Here is a 17605-nt window from a genome sequence, read left to right on the forward strand (position 1 = left end):
CCCATGAGCCTGGATTCATTGGCACATCAAATCTTAGTTATAGACATTAATCCCCACAACGTCCGGCGCAAACCCGGTAAACCCACCCTCGCCATTCTCATTCCCAAGCACAACTTCATTAAGCCCAACCTTCCAACCCCCCGTCAAGACCCCCAAGCGCGCTGAATCCCACCACCCCAGCCCCGGTCCAAAAAGCTCACTATGCCTCCCACTCAGGGGAACCTCCAGCCTGACGGGCTCGGCATCATTTACGCGAATTGTAAGATTGCGCGAGTTGGACCCCCACTCCCACGCAGAATCGAATGCGACTTCGTTGTTTATGTAGTCGATCTCGATATATTTGGAGCCTTGGACCATGGACGGGATTTGGGCGGTTGCGCTGCTGTTGGTGCCGAGGTTGGTGATTTTGGATCCGGTGGGGATGCAGAAGTCGTCTGGGCAGGTGAAGGTGTCTGCAGAACCGGAGAGAGTGAAATCTTTGGTACCGGTGTAGTATGTAGAGTTGGGAGGTGTGACTTGGATGGAGGAGATTGCAGGGGCGTTGTGGATCGTGACGGTGTTGTTGGAGCTGGCTGCAAGTGAGATCTGGGTGGTGATGGAAGACGATCCTACTGGAACTGATACAGATACTGGGGCGTTGCTGGAACTTGTGGTGATGGTTATGTTGGCACCTTGCGATGGCTGAGCAAGCGTCACCTTGAGTCCGTAGTTAGGGCTGGATGTCACTCCATAGACTGCCCCAAAGGTAGTCGCACCACTAATACTGTTAGCATAATTCAGTTTTAGCAATTTCAGTAATAAACTCACCCATTCGTCGCAGCAAAGATATCACTTGGATACTCCCCAGCAGGCAGCGTCTCGCTAAGCTCAACAAGCATCGTCCCATGCGCCGCCACAACCGCCGTATACTTCGTCTTGACATCCTCAGCACTCTCACCAGCCCAAATATCCCTCAACCCTCCAGCAAACTGCAGCCCAACATCCGGCAGATCCAGGGTAATCTCCCTCTCCTCCCCCCTCCAATTAATCACCGCAACAACCGTCCTCCCCCCTTCCAACGGGCCACTCCAAACTTCATACCCCTGATCACTCCACCTCCTCCTAAGTGCCGCACTAACCCCCAGCCCATCCTGATTAAACGCAATCACATCCTCATTCCGCAGAATATCCAGCGACCCCTCCCTCATCCCATCCACCTTCGCGCCAATCGTCAGCGGCGCCTTGAGAACCCCCCACAGCGAGAAATGCGTCTGCTCCTCAGGGATCGTAAGCACGTCTTCCAGGCCAACAAGCAACATATCCGGATCCGGCCACTGTCCCGGTCCCGCATAATCCGTCTGCGGCACGGCCTGGTTCAGCGTGCGGAAGATGGACCGCCAGTGCGGCGTGATGTCGTTTCCGATTCGCCATGAGTGGCCGATCTCTGGGGCCCATGCTGCTGGGAATGAGATGCCCCATTCGCAGACTTGGTAGAGGATGGGGCGGTCTTGGGCTTGGAGGTACCGGGACATGTTAGCGAAGCGTGGTTGCGGGGAGGTGGAGGGCTGGTAGTTGACGTTTGGGTAGTTTGTTGCGGCGTCCGAATAGCAGTTGTCATCTGAGTTAATTAGCATGGTGTTTCTGTGCTTGAATGGTATAGGTAATGTTTCAATGATTTTGGGGAGATACATTTTAGTGAGTCAACCTCCCACTCGGCGAAAGTCCTGGCGTCGATATCTTCATGGTCTGCATATCAATTAGCACAACTCCTCCAGACCCCATAATCAATTCCGAACATACATAAACTCCCCGTATTATTCGGCGGACTACCGCACAGTAATATTCCAGAGTCCTGGTATACGCCAAACAGAAGTCCCAAATCATGAAGATACCTCCCCATCGCGGGAAACCCATCCGGGAACAGGGTCTCATTCCACGTCAAACTGCCATCGGGCAGTCTATCTGCAACAGTCCAGCCACAGTCGATAGTGACATAGCGGTATCCCAGGTCTGCAAGGCCGGTAGCTACCAGGGCTTCGGCGTTGAGTTTCACGGCTTCTTCGCTTGGGAAGCAGTTGTATTGGTTGTAGGTGTTCCATCTGGATGTTAGTTAGTATTTAGATAGTACCATAGCTAGGTTTGGAGGCCAAGACGAACCCCATTTGTGGAGTGCGGGCGAGTCCATCTTGTAGACGGGGTTTGAGGGATGAACTGCCTAGGGCTGTGGATGCGAAGAGTAACGAGGTAAACGCTGTGTTCGCCATGGTTGACAAGAGCAGTGGGTGCGATGGTGCAGCCCTTTCTATGCTTACTCTGAGCGAGTGCATGTCTTTACCTTCATACAGATTCTGTGGACAATTTATAGATTAAATCTGCCGGAGAATTTCCTGATGGAGATGCAGATCTTCCATCTGGGCATCTTGGGGTCTCGGCTAATATCAAATGATGCGGGGTTTAATATGCTGCTATAACCCTCTTAGTAGCGTGTCGCGGACCTGTCTGTTATTGCCTTGATTCTTATGGAGATGCGATTTACCCCGTATAAAATATCACTTTCAGATGCATAGTGGATAGGTGGAGTAAATCATGTAATCAATAACTACTGTATAATCTAAGTCTAGGACATCTTCTGTCTCTCCTCCTGTCCCCCTCTCACTCCGTCCGCCTCCAACCTCCGCGCATAAAACATCTGCGCAACCGCATCGTCCGTCTGCAGATACGTGCGGTTCCCACGCAAGAACCAGAACCCCAGCGCCACAACAAGCATCACACCAAACACCGCAATGGCGTAATTCATATCTGCAGGCGCTGGACTGGGATCGCCGGGGAAGAAGAAGAAGACCGTCGTGATAATGCAGTAGATAAGGCTGATCCAATTAATGAGGGGACCCCAGCGGCCGAGAGTGAAGTGGCCGGGCGGGAGTTTATCTCTGCCGACAATCAATAAGGTGGAGATGGGGATCCCGTAGGAAATGGTGAGCGCGATGGTGCTGACGCTGAGGATTGCCTCAAGAACTGTGCTTGCGAAGAGGTAGAGGATGCCGACGAGGGCGATGAGGAAGCCCTGCAACCAGAGGGAGCGGACGGGCGCTTTCCAGTACGGGTCGACGAGGGCAAAGTAGGGGCTCCAAGGGAGACCGCCGTCGCGAGCGAACCCCCAGGTGAGTCTAGAGCCCGTGGTCAGAATGCTGATTCCCTGACCGAGGCCGTTGAAGATGAATAAGGAAATGAGGACGGCGGCAGCTTTCAGGCCGACTGTTTCCAGCATGAGTTCAATGAAGGGGAGGTCTGCGTCGACGACACCGTCGATGTCTTGGATGCAGAAGAGGCAGATGACCATGAATATGAAGCCGGTGATGGCGCCGAGGAGCACAGCGAGCCAGATGACCCGCGGGGCGTTGCGACGCGGAGATGGCATTTCTTCGACCATGTGGATGACGGCGTCGAAGGCTGTTAGGCCGTAGGCGGCTTGCACGAGACCGGTGAACCAGACGACACCGTCGGACCAGCCGGTGCGGTTCATCCACTCGCCAAATGCGAAGGAGGCGGGCTGGTATGATAGACCGGGTTTGATGCCGACGGAGATGAGGAGGGCCAGGGAGAGGACGACGAACAGGCCGGCGAACCAGACGCCGACGAAGTTGTTTATCCACGGGAGGACCTTGTCAGATCGACAGCTGACGACATTGGTCAATGTCAAGACGAACACCACACCAATATAGACGACAAACTGAAGCCATCCTTTGCCGGCACCCTCCCACTCAGGGGCGAACAAGGTCTTCATGCCGAGCAGAAACTCCGCCATGAAGGCGACCTGCGAGGCCGTCAGAGTCCACCAGCCGAACGTGTTGATCCAGGCGGTCATGTACGAGAGAAAGCGGCCAGAGGGCGTGTCCCAAAGCCGGTGCACCCAGTACGCCTGGCCCAGCGCAGTAGGCATACTACTGGTCAGTTCGCCGAGGGAGACGGCGACGCAGATATTGCATGCGGTGACCAGCACCAAGCCCCAGAGGATGGTGATGGCGCCGCCATTGGTGAGGCCGCTGCTGAGATCCTGAGCGAACGTCGAGTAGGTTCCCAGGACACAAAAGGCCAAGGCCAGCATGCTGGGGATGTTGAATTTGCGCGAAAGAGCCTGCACGTGGCCCATGGCAGCCAGGTCCTGCTCATCTTCGCTGTGGGACGACCCAGGAGGCTTGACGGGGCCGTCGTCGTCCATGGTCAATTGAGGATAAAATTGAATCAGCTCATTTCTGGAGTGGGTGAGCGGACTCGATATATAGACTCGACTTCTCACGCGGAGAGCATGTTGGAGAGGCAGAGGGCGAATTTGGTGCGGAAATTTTCGATTTGCGGGGAAACTGGAGTGACGCAAGTGGGTCTATCTCACTGTCTGTGTCTCTCACTGCACACCGTGTAGAGGCTGGTCGGGAGTCTGTTCTTGGAGGATCGCTCCCCTTCAGGCAGGTCCTTGCGTTGAGGCTTGGAGCTCCCCGGCTGTCGCTCATCGTGGACTCTGCTCAAACTGTCCAGTCCAGCCGATGCAGTGGGTTCTTCTCCGCATCTTCTCGTGGTCTTTCCTGATAAGCATTGCCTATCTTCTATCTCCATTACCTCATCCTCATGTCTATCTCAACGGCACCTCCCGCGCATGTCCAGCCGAGCAGGACGACGACGTCTTCCCTCGGTGCCAACTTCCAGTAAGAAACGACAATTCCTATTCGCGGCGCCAGCCCGAAACCTAGTGCCGTATATCAGTGAGGAAGTCAATTAACTTCGGGAAATTGCTTCAGGCACCAATGCTTCGAGCACGCTGGAGCTGCAGCTCAATCCAGACCTGCCATGATTCAGGACTTCTGCCATAGCTATATTGCGAAGATGTCAGCGCATCATCCTTCCATTGTGAGGGCAATCCACGACGGTCAGATCGCCTTCTATCCCGTCACGTCCACCTCTGCTGGGGTATGAGCATCTCAACATTCATTGCCAGTGGTCTTTTGATGCCATTTTTCTTTTGATGCCATTTTCTTTTCTTTTCTTTTTTGACTGAATTTCTCCCCCTTTGTCTAGATACATTACCCTAGATCGGGATTTCCGCTGTCGAGTAGTATCCTGGCTTGGCTGTGGTATATCATGGCTGTCGAGTACGCTCTAATCAAATCCGATCGCTTTATGCACTCCAGAGTCCAACCCTGCAGGAACATCCAGAAACACTCGTGGCGGCCATGTCCATCGGATATATGACTAAGCAGATGATGCTGAGTGACGTGACCGGAGATAAGAGCTGACTGCGTACCTGAGCCCAATTGCTCGACAGTGCAGAGTAGGGCAGACTCCATGGGCTCCTCGAAAATACAGTGGTTGTAGATGACCCGGAGTGCTAGAATAATAACGCAACAAGTTCTTCTTGTTTCATTTCAAAGCATTGGTGCTGACCAAAGAGCCGGATTGGTCAGCGGCGGTCCATTTCCGCTCGGACTTAAGCTTCGGATAACGGTCCCGTTCCATCCAAATGCGGTGATAAGTCGGGGTTACAACTTTTTTTCTTTCTCTCTTTCTCTCTTTAAATATCCTTTCCATCTTCACTGCTGTGACAATTGCAAAGCAACATGGGTGAGACCGAGACCGGTGAGAAGCCTGAGGAGGCCCCGCCTGCAGTGGGCTTCTTCGATCCCCGGCTCAACGAAGTGCGCCGGAAGGTGTTGGTGAAATGGGCGCGCACTGGTATGCAAGCCCAAGCCTCTTGCTTTTTCTGAAGCTCACGTGTATGTGTTACAGTGCTCCTACTCTGCGTCTTCATTCTTTCCGTCCTGTCGCTCTACTGGGCTGTGCAGTTTCGCTCCGAACATAAACTATCGTCCCTGAAAGTGTGGGTGGTGGACTTTGACAACGCCCAAGATGCACTTGTCGGGCCTGCCGTGACAGACCTGGCAGGACAGCTGGGCGGGGGGCAGAACCTGGGATATACTGTGAAGCCACCGGCCGAGTTCAATAACGACCCGGTCGCCGTGATCCAGGCCGTCTACGACCAGCACTGCTGGGCCGCGGTTATCGTCTCCCCCGACGCAACCACCCTGCTGCGCGACGCGGTCTCAACCGGCAACAGCTCCTACAATCCCAGCGATGTCGCGCAATTCGTCGTCATCTCTGCCAGAGACCAGACCACGGTCGAGACCTACATAACCCCAGCCCTCAACTCCTTTGAACTGCAGCTCCGCGCGCAATTCGGGCCAGAATGGGTGCGCAACATCGCGCAGCAATCAGTCGACCTCACCCAGGTCCCTCAAGCTATTAACCCTGCAATCGCATTTAACACGCTGGACCTGCGTCCCTTCGCGCCCGCTGCCGCAACCCCGTCCGTCACAATTGGCCTGATCTACCTCATCATCCTCGCCTTCTTCAACTTCCCCTTCCTCATGCCCGTGCACGCCATGTTCGTGAAAGGGCCCCACACCCTGAAAATTCCACAGTGGATCATCTGGCGGATCCTCAGCTCCATCGCAGCATACTTCTTCCTCTCCCTCTTCTACTCCTTCGTCTCGCTCGCCTTCCAGATCCCCTTCTCCAACCACCCGGCCCCGGATACCGTCTCCGCCGCCAACCCCAACGCCTACGGGAAGGGCTCGTTTGTGGTATTCTGGATGCTCAACTGGGTCGGGATGGCCGCGTTGGGTCTCCCGTGTGAGAACATGGCCATGATCCTCGGGTTCCCGTACAGTTCGATGTTCCTTATTTTCTGGGTCATTACGAATGTCAGCTCCGGGTTTTATGCGCTGGATCTGGCGCCGGGATTCTTCAAGTGGGGGTACGCCTGGCCGTTGCATAGGAGTAAGTCTATCTACTTTTATCTACATATCAAAAGCTAACAGTTCGTTAGTTGTCAATGCACTGCGCACGATCCTGTTCGGGACGCACTCGAAGATTGGACTCGACTTCGGGGTTCTTTTTGCGTGGATTGCGGTGTCGCTTGTGCTGTTCCCGTTCGCGTCGTTTATTATGCGGTGGAAGATGAAGAGGGGGTTGTAATTGAAACTTGGTAAACTGAAACTTGGGGAAGCCACAACTTTAATGCATATAGAGTATATAGACAGAAGATGTTATAATGATGAAATGAAATAAATGGTTATATGAATGGCAGACTTAATCAGCACAAGCTTTTTCTTTCAGTGGCCACATTCCCCATAAAATGTTTAAATGTATATTTAGCATTCTGGTTCAGCACGCAGATTCCCGGCAGAGGCTGGTGTTTCATGAGGCATATCATCGACGTAGGAGATGCACTGTTTTGATTGGCGTAGATGGCATGCTGGTATTCGGGTGGGCCTATACGAGGGATATATCGTATTCACTGTATACTGTATTGCACGAATATTTGTGAGGATATGATAGCAGAATATGAATGATTCCTGATAGATTAGTGGTGTAGCCTCTGCTCGTGTCTGCCGGGTACTAACAAGCAATGACTGGATAACTACGAGGGAGGGAACTCACTGCAAGTCCCGCTGTACTGTGGATCTGCCCTACAAGGGATCCAACGCAAGGAACTGGAAACCAAAACATTGGGCCGCTGAGTCTGAATTGTTGGCTCCGGGGGCATTCTCATTGGCCCGAATTTGCCCAGCTTGTCACCCAATTGGTTCTCGCCTGCTGCCAAGATTCAATGTTTCAGAAAGATAAATATAGGCAGTCCAGCTGGTCATGAGAGACTCTCCAGCTTTAAAAACTCTGCCTCCTCCTTCTGTCTCTCTGTCATCATCTCCGAATCTGCTTCATTGCATCCATCGCATCGCGTCTCTCGTTCCATTGCTTCATCTACACTCGCTTACTGCAAAATGTCTACCACTACCTCCTCCTCCGCTGCTGCTGCCACCTGCACTGGCAACGCCTGGGTTCTCCCTGTCCAGGACATCGCCTGCGGTCTGATCTCCACCTCCGACAAATACTCCGACATCATGGACAAGTGCTGCGGGGACGCCGATGTCGAGAGCTACAACGACGACTGCGGCCTCTACTGTCTCGCCCAGGGCCAGTCCGGCAACGACCTCCTCGACTGCATCCGCGAGGAGGGCGCAAAGGACGGCGATTTCTTCTGCGGCGGCGGAAACCTCACACATACTGCCTCTGCTGCTTTGCCTAGCAGCACGGCCAACAAGGATAACGACAGTGACAACGACAGTGACAACGATGCCGACAGCGAGGATTCCTCTGACGGCGAGGACAATGCGGCTGTGCGCGCGCCGGCTGTGAACAAGGCTGGGCTGGGTGTTTTGGCGATGCTCTTCTGCACTGCTTTGCTTGGTTATGCTGCGTGAGCTTCATGCAGAGTATTGGCATTAGATGGATTTGCGGGACATATTCAATCATGATCTGTTGATTTTTTAGTTACATTTTTTTTTATTGGTGTACTTATACTTGCATGTGCCGGTGTGGCATACTCTACTTAATTCGGCTTAATAGTTGCACCGTGGAATGTGAAGGTGCCACAGCTCGCTTTTCCACCCACCTCCTTTTCCTATTCCTTCTCCTCTTGCCCTGGTCTTGTCGGATTGTGATGGCGACATTGTCTGCGTGACCAGTTGAGGCCGTCCTTGCGTCCCTGGCATTCATCTACACGTCGGCTATATATCCTTGATAGTATCTCCACTACAGCCCTACTGCCCTAGTAATACTGCTAATAGCAAAATGTCGTCAACGAAAGTCAACTCACTCACCTTAGAGGCCCTCCCCCTTACCAATAATGCCAACCAACTCGACCGGTCCCTCTCCTGGCTCGGCGCCACCGGCCTCGCCTTCACAATCACAAACTCATGGATGAGCTACGCCGCAACCTTCGGCACCGCGCTCGTCGACGGCGGTGGCATCACAGTTCTTCTCTCCGTGCTGATTGCCGGCCTTGCCCAGTGGATTGTCCTGCTCGGTGTGTGCGAGATGGTCTCTGCAATTCCTTCTTCTGGTGTATATATACCCATCCACCTGCTGCAACCAGGTATCTGTTGGCAAGAAAAAAGAAATGAAAATTTTGAAAAGTGTTTAATTAAAGTAGGGCTGCTACCATTTCACGTACTTCCTCGCGCCGAAGAAAACTCGCGCCTTCGCCTCCTTCACCGTGGGCATCATCAACCTCCTCGGCTTCTGGATTGGCGGCGTTGCCGGTGCTGTTTATACCATTACTTCGATCTTCAGGATTATCACCTTCTGGGTTGATGGGTTCCAGCCGACTCAGTGGCAGGTATATCTTGGTTATGTGGCTTTGGTCTTGCTTTCTCGTAAGCCGCCGCCCATTCATGAACCTAGCCCTAACTTGTTAACCTGGTTCTAATGGACATAATATAGTTATCCCAATCTTCACAATCCCACCGTCAAAAACCAAATACCAAACAACCGCAACTCTATCCCTCTCCCTCCTCCTGCTAACCCTCCTCGTCGCCGTACTCACATCCCTAGCCCGGACCCAATACCAAAAACCGAACCTGTCCCTCCATCAAAACAGAAGCGGGTATGATAATTCAACGGCGTGGCTCCTCAGTATCAGCGCGGGGATGTTCTCCTTCTCAACCACAGGAACAGTCGTACATCTCTCCGAGGAAGTCAAGGGCGCTGAACGAGGGATTCCTGTTGCTATGTATGCTTAATCCCCTGCAATTGAGTTTTGAATCCGCCAGCTAATATGGCCAGAAACTCAACTATGGCCCTGGGTCTGCTTACCACGATCCCCTTTGCTGTTGTTCTTCTCCTGGGTATGCAAGATGTGCAGGCCGTGCAGGACGCCTGGATACCGAGTCTGGAGGCGTTTTATCAGGCGACGGGGAGCAAGTCTGTTGCGACCGGGTTGCAGGCGTGTCTGGTGTTGCTTTATTTTGGTATGTCCGTGCCCATGTCCCATTCTCTAGTTATTATACTTGCATAAATAGTACGGGTGGATGGTATGAGGAGAGGGAAACTCGGTGCTAATAAGGAATTGATCGTTTAGTTACGGTCTGTACGCAGTGGGTGTCAGTGAGTCGGAATGCATGGGCTCTTGCTCGAGATGTAAGTACAGTACTCCTTAATCGTTATATACATCTGGAAGGACGTGATCCTAACGAAGTACAACAAAAGAACGCCCTCCCCTTCTCCCCCTACTTCGCCCAGATTTCGCCAACGCACAACATGCCCGTCCGAACAACACTCCTCTCGGTATCCTTCTTCATCGTCTTCGGCCTGCTCTACATCGCAAGCAGCAAGGCCTTTAACTCCTTTGTTAATATGGCGGCCCTGCTCGTCAATATCGCGTACACAGTGCCGCAGGGGATCCTGGCGTGTCGGAGGCGGGACAGGCTCTCGCCTACTCGGCCATTTAATCTGGGGAAGGCAGGGTACGTCGTTAATGCATTCTCGGTTTGCTGGCTTATATTGGTGGGAGTGCTGTTTTGCTTCCCTGTGAGTATTCCGACGAGTGGTGGGGAAATGAACTAGTATGTACCCCTTTCTGTTTGTTTATTTATGTCTTTCGTTTCGCTTCGTTTCATTTAGCTGGTTGTGCATGACTGACCGACTGACCAGTGGCTCCGCCGTCATCGTCGGCCTCTTCGTCGCTATACTGGCCATGTACGCCGTGCGCCGGAACATCTTCCGCGGGCCTAGCCACGTCCATGGCCATAGCAGCCCCAATCTCTCATCGATACCCAAGCCTACACCCGCTAGTCCCACTAGCCCTGCTATACAGCCTTTGGCATCCTTGGGAGTCCACCCCAAAGCAGCAAAATCGAGACAGTAAGCGCAATGGCAAAAGGCTGCAGGACCTCCACGCCCTTCGCCTGCGCAACCGCCCCAATGGCAAACGGCAAGATAGCCGCACCGCTTGCTCCGAATGCAGCGGCGAAGCCAATCGCGCTGACATGCAGGGCGCGTGGGAGGAGACGGGTCGCTACCACGACGGCTCCCGGGAACATAGGGCCTAGGAAGAAGCCTTGGAAGGAGACGGCCACGACAGAGGCGTAGAAAGACGGGACGAGCCAGAAGATTAGACAAAATGCGATGGCGAGGAGGAGGTATATCTAGAGAATGAATCAATTCATGTTAGTTTCCAGTTTCCCGGTTTGCTTTACCCGTGTGTGTGTGTGTGTGTTGGGACATACCGCAATGGCCAATTTCTCCCCAATCCTAGGCGTCACGAACCCCAGCACAACCCTTCCTACAGTAATCCCAAGCCAGTACCCCGTCGAGCCCATCCCGCTGGCGAACTCGGCGCCGTCGCGCACGCGCATGAGGAACGTCACCACCCACCCGCCAATCGCGACTTCAAGACCAACGTAACCAAGGAGAAAGAAGGCGAGAATCCAAGTGACGCGGGCGTAGCGGGGGACGAGCAAAGCGCGGCGCACGCCGCCCTTCTCCTCTGCCCCGGCTCCTTCAGAACCTTCCTGTCCTGCTATGTTGGAGATGTTGCGCTGGGATTCGCGAAATGCGGCGGCGTCGGCGTCCCAGAACGCCCAGAGGCAGGAGGCTAGTTCGATGGCGGCGCATGCGACCTTTTCCATGTAAGCAACACAGTTAGTGTCAATTCTGGGGTATGCAGAGCTTACCATGATATAATAGAAATAAAACCACCCCACCTTGGCCTCTGTAATCAAACTCGTTGCAATCAGCGGCGCCATAACCGCGCCGAGACCATAAAGGCCGTGTAATAGGCCCAACATCTGGTTTGAATCGGCCATGTTCCCAACCCATGCATTCCACGCGGAGTCAGCCAGGCCATTCCCTAGTCCTGCGAAGATGAAGGAGACGACGAGGACTGGGTACGGCGGGTGCAGGCAGTTGACGATGTAGGCGATCAGATGGCATCCCGGGGAGAGCCAGGCGATGCCCCGCTGGCCCAGGTGCACATGAAGTATGTTGTTTGTGAATGCGGCGAGGGTGTATCCGCCTATGGGGGAGAGGAAGACGAGGGATACAGTAGTATAGCTGAGTCCGTACCAACTTTCCAACTATTTGAGTTGAATTTAATTGAATACCCACGGGGATATGTCCGAGGTCACTCACATACGGAATCAAAGGCTACGGGAACAGTCAGTCAGTGAATTCAACATAAAATGCCTAGTAGAAACTCACGCCGTACGCAGCGTCATTTGCGCCCATTACCAGAAACGCCCAGAAGGTGGCCATGGTCTTCGCGGTGTTCCCGGGGGAGTTCCAGCGTTCCAGCTGCTTGTCATTGTTGTCGGAGCTGGTATTCCCACCGCTGCCCCGCAAGTCGGACTGTGCCTGAGCTTGGAGACCCTTCTCCGCGTCTTCAGCATGTTGCTGAAGCTGTTCCTGCGGCTCTAAGCTTGCAGTCATTGTTAACCCTGCTCACCGTTACTCGACAAGGAAGCGAACAACAACTAGTGTAAGAAACAAAGAAAAAAAGTGCGACCACAGGATTAGAAATGGCAGATCTGGTGCTGGTGCTGGTGCTGGGCGAATTACTCAAATAGGCAGCTATCTCAGCAGCGAACTAAGGCCCTAAACGCCGTTAGTGCTGGTGCTGACTGGTCCCAGACAATTCATCGCCAATTGGCGTTTAGATCGGCCATGGACGAGACCATATTGAGAGCTACCTCAGAAGCCTTGGAGGGATATTGTGCGCGCAATGGAAAATGTTTTTTGATCTATTAATCTAGAGATACATCATAACCATAGCCACATGCTCCGGTCTCGTACGGCCCGTAACGGTAAAACAAATGAAATAAACACACAGAAGAGAAGAGAAATGGACAATTATTAAATATAATAGACCGCCTGCACATGCAAAGTCATTGTACATTCATGCCAGTATCGGGTTTTTGACTGAAGGTATGATTGTGGCCGTGGACGGTTTTATCCAGGTGGCAGCCAACAACAAACAATTGCCGTCGACCTTCAAGTCCAGCTTAAAACAGTTACTCTGGCTTTTTTCCTATCATCAAAAACATGGGAGTGAACAGTTTGTTTTCACCACCGGCAACAAGGCAGTCGGCAGCCAATGCCAGACTGTCGGCGGTCTTTTGTGTGCCGCGGGGGAAGAGCTTGAATGTTTCCATGAAGCCGACGAAACGGTGAACGAAGCCACGGCCCCACCACGTCATCCGGGCAATGGTGAAGAAGTCCCAGGGCGAGGTCATATGCTTGAATGAACCAGCAAGAGGGTAGTACCAGGGGATCGCATCCGGGCGATCAGCCAGGTCCTCGTGGTGGAGGAGCTCGAGGCCAGCGCCCTCAATGGCAGCCAGGCCCTCGGACACCTTGACCATGTTGGAGATACCGTCTCCCTGTTCAATACCAAGACGGATTCTGCGGTGTTCGGGGTTCTCGTTGTCGTACTCGTCGGTCATGAGCCACTCGTAGACACCGAAAATACCACCAGGCTTGAGCACACGCTGGATCTCCTTGTAGACTCCGACGAGCTCGGGGGCGTGAACGGTGGCCTCGATAGCGTAGACAGCATCGAATGAGTTGTCGGGGAACTGCATCTGCATGAAGTCACCCTTGACGAAGCTCAGCTTGTCGCTCAGGCCCTCACGCTCCGCATAGCGAGTGGCACGCTGGATCTGGTAGTCGTTGTTGTTGAAACCAACCACGTTCGCATCGGTGAACTTGACAATCTCACGGGCAGGACCGCCAACACCGCAGCCAACATCAAGCACCTTCATGCCGGGCTTGATACCCATTTGGTGGGCGAGGTAGTGTTCGTGGCGGGCGATGGCTTGGTAGAAGGGCTCTCCGTAGGCAAAGCGGCAGAAGTGGAAAGATGTACCCCATCCGTACTCGTAGAGATCGGTAGCAAGGTTATAGTAGCTGTGCCAGGTTAGTTTTATGTCTCTCATCGTTTTCTGCAATCGAACACATACTGTCGGGTCAACGTAGCGTACTCGGCGCGACGGGCCTATTCAGACAGAAAGGTTAGGATCATGCGACAGCCGAGTTGCATTAAATGAAGCAACATACAGCACGAGTCTCCTCTGTCTCAACCTCCGCGGACTTGTTGTCCCAATGCTTGAAGTACTCATCAACAGCGGCCTTCTGCGCAGCGGCACTCTTCTGGCGCATGGCAGCGAAACCACCCTGAGCCTCGGCGGAGGAACCGTGGAGGGCACGGTTGAAGTCAGCATCACGCTGGTGGTTTTCCTTCTCTAGGGAAGAGGGAGCCATTGTCGAATTGAGGATTGAGGTGTGAAAGAGGAATTGGTTTTGTGTTAAAAAAGGGGGCAACCGGGAGAGGGTCTCAGGGAGTCGGGAATGGAGTGAGAATTGAAAGAGCACAACAACGACTGTCGGCTCGCAGATTGATGGTCTTTATAACCACGAGAGAACGACGAGACAACCTGGAGTGCTTGGGAAAGAACGACAAGGAAGAAGCGAAGAATGTGAATACGCAGTGAATACGATGGATGGACGAACGACGGGAAAGGAGGTGATTTTGAGATCCGGCTTTTTGGCTCTGCCGCCCAATCACGGCTGTTGCTCAGGGGCAGCCGACGCAGCCCTCTAGCTACATTGGGGCTAGTCTGGGGTTGATCCGAAAGTCCCTGACAGTTGAGGCACTGAGGCAGTTTACACCGTTGCGGTATTCAAGAGCACGGCTCTGCAGTAGCACGCAATACGACTGTCTCGCGTGGTCCGGACTGGATTGTAGCCGATAAACAAACGCTGGAAGCCGGGCTATCCTGCAGCCTGCAGGTGGAAACTATCAAACATCGTATTCGATACGATAGATCTTTTTTCACCACCGCCACTACTGCCTGAGGCCCAGACCTCCAAACATTCATGTGAAAAGTTTGTTAGGTAATTCAGCCACATCTGCGCCACACGCAGCCACACCCCTTCAACTATCGATAGTTATTCATCATTTCTGTCTCATACGGCCTCGCTGTCACTCTCTCCTACAGCGTCCAACATGCCTCCTCAAATCAAACAGGACCTTAACCGGTCAGGCTGGGAGTCCACGGACTTCCCGTCTGTCTGCGAAAGCTGCCTCCCAGAAAACCCCTACGTCCAAATGCTCAAGGAGGACCACGGCGCCGAATGCAAGATCTGCACCCGTCCGTTCACCATATTCCGATGGAAGGCCGACCGCACTGCACGCACCAAGCGTACGAATATCTGTCTCACTTGTGCTCGACTGAAGAACTGCTGCCAGTGCTGCATGCTCGATCTCTCGTTCGGTCTCCCGATTGTCGTTCGCGATGCCGCGCTGAAGATGGTGGCGCCTGGCCCCGAAAGTGGGATCAACCGCGAATACTACGCACAGGGCCACGAGAAGGAAATTGAAGAAGGCCGAGGTGCAGTCGAGGAATACGAAAAAACAGACGAGAAAGCTCGCGAGTTACTTCGGCGGCTTGCGCATTCCGAACCATACTACAGGAAGCCCAGACAGCAGCTCGAAGGGCCGCAAGAAGATGGAGAGGAGAAGGAAACTCCGACGGACGCGCCGGTTGTCAAGAGCCGATATGGAAATGCGCCAGGACCTGTACGGACAAGTGAGAGCAGAAGAGGCACAGCACTACCCGGTCGGGGTGGCCGAGGAGGTGCGCGCGGCGGCCGCGGCGGCCGACCATTCCCTGGCACTGCGCAGCTGCCACCATCGCAAGAAGACATCCTCCCTCCCGCGGATCCGAACATCACGTCTCTGTTCGTTACTGGTGTTGAAGACGACCTTCCCGAGCACGCTCTTCGGTCGTTCTTTGTTCAATTCGGCCAGCTCCGGTCTCTAATTTGTTCCCACCGTGCTCATTGCGCATTTGTCAACTATGTCTCTCGTGAGTCCGCTGAAGCTGCCGCGAAACAATGCCAAGGAAAGGCTATTATTCAAGGTTGCCCTCTTCGCATTCGGTGGGGTAAGCCGAAGTCGTTGGATAATCTGGATCGGGAAGAGCGGCTGAAGTATGCCCGTGAGGGTCGGCAAACCGCAGGACCCGCGAGAACTGGAGGTCAAGCAACGAGGGCAATCACAGCAGGGGCTGAAAAAGAAGAGCGGCCACGCAATGTGGCTGTTGCGCCCCCTCCTGGTAGTGGCGATGTTCAGTACTCAAGTCTGTCTGGTGATTAAATTATTGTTATTCTTTGCGTGGGTGTGGTTGCTATTGGACGAGGGCTTCATGTCATTAGAAGCGGGCGTTATTGTATTTATTCGATTAAATCTCACTGCCATGAATACCCAAAATAGGACAGAAATGGCATTCTATCAAAATTACCCGTAAATATATATCTTGTACCTGAGGCACCCCATTATGGTGAGTGCACCACCAATTCTTTATTATATATATACAACGCTGCCTCATTCACTCCCATTAAGCACGATCAGTCGACTGACGAAGTATGCGACGAAGCCCAAGTAGCACACCTGGATATAATTAGTTTCGAAAGTTGACTTGAACTTCAAGGGGGCGTACAATAACTGGAATGATGCCGAGGATGATCTCATGCTGGACAAAGTAGATACCCAGGATCATGACGATGAATGCAGCCGGGATAATGGCCATGGTCAAACTTTAAATGATACTGCTTGGTATTATTCCCCTCCATGAGCCTACGATATATTTTTCAGCGTGCTCATTCCAGACCATGGTCTAATTCCACTACGCCCATACCTATGGATGCAGCTGTAGCTTGTACAATCTTAAATTCTCGAATCCTGTCCATTCTATCGCTATAAATGTCCCAAGACGCCAAAGGAGAGAGAAAAAGTGGGTATACTATAATACAACTGCCCACATGCAATCAACCAATATTATACATCGCATCGCACATCGCACTATAGGCAATAGGCCCTCATACCACCCCAGACCAACTATGATGAGCACGGCTTATCGACCTTAACGCTCTTCCCTCCAACCTTGATCGAGTCGTTATCGCCACGCTCAATGTCATCGTGTATGCGGAGTTCTAAAACGTTCAAGCAGTCATATTAGCTTCTTTGCCACCCATGATCTCCAAGACCGAGGACGTAGCTCCGCCAGTCCACCAAAGGAGGTTTGAATACGTACCCCACTTCGCATTCTCATCTGCCGCCGCATCCCGCGCACCCTGCACGATATTGTGGCGCAGAATATTCGCAACCTCAACGGCGTGGTTGATCTGCATGGGCGTGTCTATGCCGAAGCGGCGGTGCTTTTCAAAGTTCTGGCGCGCTTCTTGGCGTGCGGCGAGAAGGACTCTGGTGTCATCTGTTGCAGTGAAAGTAATCAGTGTACTGTTCGGTAGAGTGTGCTTGTTGTGCTTGAGCAAGACTGACTATGGAATGCGATCCGGGTGGCGCGGAGGACTTGTCGGTAGGCACTTAGTGCTGAGACGGCGGGTTGAGAGGCCATTGTTGGTTTGAATTGAGACGTAGGATCCTTGAGTATGAGGATCTCTGGAGAATTGGGTATTGATTCGGTGGTGGTCTTGAGGTTATGGCGTTTTGCCCGTTGATATGTTAGGGGCGACGTGGAATTACTATCCGGGAGCGGCCTGGAAATAAAGACAGCAGGCAGGTTCAATACGAGTGTTAGGTTATTCCTCTGGAAGAGAATAAAACAAGAAGCTAGGCAGTATGTTTGTAGAAGAAACTGGAAGTCGTCTTGATGTCCAGTTCGGCTTTCGATGACCTCCGAAACGTGCAGTGGCTGATTGGTTGGACAAAAGGCGG

General features: G+C 53.0%; 10 protein-coding genes across 10 annotated transcripts; 4 read left to right on the plus strand and 6 right to left on the minus strand.

The window, feature by feature from the left end:
- Positions 1-33: 33 nt before the first annotated feature.
- On the minus strand, positions 34-2243 carry ASPVEDRAFT_56300 (alpha-galactosidase D; the record flags this gene model as incomplete). The annotated part of the gene is made up of 5 exons (XM_040815189.1): positions 34-757; positions 808-1597; positions 1669-1725; positions 1780-2078; positions 2137-2243. The coding sequence occupies 5 exons, from the start codon at positions 2241-2243 to the stop codon at positions 34-36; spliced, it is 1977 nt and encodes a 658-aa protein (XP_040672518.1).
- A 353-nt stretch (positions 2244-2596) lies between these two features.
- On the minus strand, positions 2597-4198 carry ASPVEDRAFT_33031 (putative amino acid permease family protein; the record flags this gene model as incomplete). Its single annotated transcript, XM_040810677.1, has 1 exon — positions 2597-4198. One exon carries the CDS (start codon positions 4196-4198, stop codon positions 2597-2599), a length of 1602 nt encoding a protein of 533 aa, XP_040672519.1.
- A 1208-nt stretch (positions 4199-5406) lies between these two features.
- Positions 5407-7085, plus strand: ASPVEDRAFT_335223 (SNG1 family protein). The gene is made up of 3 exons (XM_040810748.1): positions 5407-5703; positions 5758-6807; positions 6857-7085. Exons 1-3 carry the CDS (start codon positions 5589-5591, stop codon positions 7003-7005), a joined length of 1314 nt encoding a protein of 437 aa, XP_040672520.1. The 5' UTR covers positions 5407-5588; the 3' UTR covers positions 7006-7085.
- A 581-nt stretch (positions 7086-7666) lies between these two features.
- On the plus strand, positions 7667-8374 carry ASPVEDRAFT_46107 (uncharacterized protein). Its single transcript, XM_040813470.1, has one exon. It carries the CDS (start codon positions 7812-7814, stop codon positions 8289-8291), a length of 480 nt encoding a protein of 159 aa, XP_040672521.1. The 5' UTR covers positions 7667-7811; the 3' UTR covers positions 8292-8374.
- ASPVEDRAFT_46108 (uncharacterized protein) lies at positions 8296-10514 on the plus strand. The gene is made up of 6 exons (XM_040813471.1): positions 8296-8934; positions 9023-9245; positions 9313-9601; positions 9655-9839; positions 9950-10008; positions 10078-10514. The coding sequence occupies exons 1-6, from the start codon at positions 8662-8664 to the stop codon at positions 10432-10434; spliced, it is 1386 nt and encodes a 461-aa protein (XP_040672522.1). The 5' UTR covers positions 8296-8661; the 3' UTR covers positions 10435-10514.
- A 162-nt stretch (positions 10515-10676) lies between these two features.
- On the minus strand, positions 10677-12297 carry ASPVEDRAFT_140661 (putative MFS transporter; the record flags this gene model as incomplete). The annotated part of the gene is made up of 5 exons (XM_040807672.1): positions 10677-11015; positions 11097-11489; positions 11544-11945; positions 12001-12015; positions 12070-12297. 5 exons carry the CDS (start codon positions 12295-12297, stop codon positions 10677-10679), a joined length of 1377 nt encoding a protein of 458 aa, XP_040672523.1.
- A 281-nt stretch (positions 12298-12578) lies between these two features.
- On the minus strand, positions 12579-14596 carry erg6 (sterol 24-C-methyltransferase). Its single transcript, XM_040813472.1, has 3 exons — positions 13924-14596; positions 13827-13861; positions 12579-13773 (listed from the first exon to the last, which is right to left on the minus strand). The coding sequence occupies exons 1-3, from the start codon at positions 14125-14127 to the stop codon at positions 12879-12881; spliced, it is 1134 nt and encodes a 377-aa protein (XP_040672524.1). The 5' UTR covers positions 14128-14596; the 3' UTR covers positions 12579-12878.
- Positions 14597-14717: 121 nt separating this feature from the next.
- On the plus strand, positions 14718-16197 carry slt11 (Pre-mRNA-splicing factor ECM2). The gene has a single exon (XM_040813473.1). The coding sequence runs from the start codon at positions 14873-14875 to the stop codon at positions 16022-16024; it is 1152 nt and encodes a 383-aa protein (XP_040672525.1). The 5' UTR covers positions 14718-14872; the 3' UTR covers positions 16025-16197.
- A 55-nt stretch (positions 16198-16252) lies between these two features.
- On the minus strand, positions 16253-16457 carry ASPVEDRAFT_88051 (uncharacterized protein; the record flags this gene model as incomplete). Its single annotated transcript, XM_040818225.1, has 2 exons — positions 16253-16318; positions 16368-16457. 2 exons carry the CDS (start codon positions 16455-16457, stop codon positions 16253-16255), a joined length of 156 nt encoding a protein of 51 aa, XP_040672526.1.
- Positions 16458-16579: 122 nt separating this feature from the next.
- ASPVEDRAFT_46115 (LYR motif-containing protein) lies at positions 16580-17537 on the minus strand. Its single transcript, XM_040813474.1, has 3 exons — positions 17210-17537; positions 16962-17141; positions 16580-16860 (listed from the first exon to the last, which is right to left on the minus strand). Exons 1-3 carry the CDS (start codon positions 17283-17285, stop codon positions 16766-16768), a joined length of 351 nt encoding a protein of 116 aa, XP_040672527.1. The 5' UTR covers positions 17286-17537; the 3' UTR covers positions 16580-16765.
- Positions 17538-17605: the final 68 nt, after the last annotated feature.

Source organism: Aspergillus versicolor (assembly GCF_001890125.1).
Source record: "Aspergillus versicolor CBS 583.65 unplaced genomic scaffold ASPVEscaffold_11, whole genome shotgun sequence".
Taxonomy (NCBI): domain Eukaryota; kingdom Fungi; phylum Ascomycota; class Eurotiomycetes; order Eurotiales; family Aspergillaceae; genus Aspergillus; species Aspergillus versicolor.

Excerpts from the sequence above, each read along its gene's own strand:
- erg6 (XM_040813472.1), bottom strand. The coding sequence starts at position 14,127 with ATGGCTCCCTCTTCCCTAGAGAAGGAAAACCACCAGCGTGATGCTGAC. Across the intron at positions 13,862-13,923 it reads AGACAGAGGAGACTCGTGCT|GCCCGTCGCGCCGAGTACGC; the intron begins GTATGTTGCTTC and ends CTGTCTGAATAG. Across the intron at positions 13,774-13,826 it reads TACGCTACGTTGACCCGACA|CTACTATAACCTTGCTACCG; the intron begins GTATGTGTTCGA and ends AACCTGGCACAG.
- ASPVEDRAFT_46108 (XM_040813471.1), top strand. The coding sequence starts at position 8,662 with ATGTCGTCAACGAAAGTCAACTCACTCACCTTAGAGGCCCTCCCCCTT. Across the intron at positions 9,840-9,949 it reads TCTGGTGTTGCTTTATTTTG|TTACGGTCTGTACGCAGTGG; the intron begins GTATGTCCGTGC and ends TTGATCGTTTAG. Across the intron at positions 10,009-10,077 it reads CATGGGCTCTTGCTCGAGAT|AACGCCCTCCCCTTCTCCCC; the intron begins GTAAGTACAGTA and ends GTACAACAAAAG.
- ASPVEDRAFT_46115 (XM_040813474.1), bottom strand. The coding sequence starts at position 17,285 with ATGGCCTCTCAACCCGCCGTCTCAGCACTAAGTGCCTACCGACAAGTC. Across the intron at positions 17,142-17,209 it reads CACCCGGATCGCATTCCATA|ATGACACCAGAGTCCTTCTC; the intron begins GTCAGTCTTGCT and ends TCACTGCAACAG. Across the intron at positions 16,861-16,961 it reads AGATGAGAATGCGAAGTGGG|AACTCCGCATACACGATGAC; the intron begins GTACGTATTCAA and ends TGAACGTTTTAG.
- ASPVEDRAFT_335223 (XM_040810748.1), top strand. The coding sequence starts at position 5,589 with ATGGGTGAGACCGAGACCGGTGAGAAGCCTGAGGAGGCCCCGCCTGCA. Across the intron at positions 5,704-5,757 it reads GGTGAAATGGGCGCGCACTG|TGCTCCTACTCTGCGTCTTC; the intron begins GTATGCAAGCCC and ends TATGTGTTACAG. Across the intron at positions 6,808-6,856 it reads CGCCTGGCCGTTGCATAGGA|TTGTCAATGCACTGCGCACG; the intron begins GTAAGTCTATCT and ends ACAGTTCGTTAG.
- slt11 (XM_040813473.1), top strand. The coding sequence starts at position 14,873 with ATGCCTCCTCAAATCAAACAGGACCTTAACCGGTCAGGCTGGGAGTCC.
- ASPVEDRAFT_46107 (XM_040813470.1), top strand. The coding sequence starts at position 7,812 with ATGTCTACCACTACCTCCTCCTCCGCTGCTGCTGCCACCTGCACTGGC.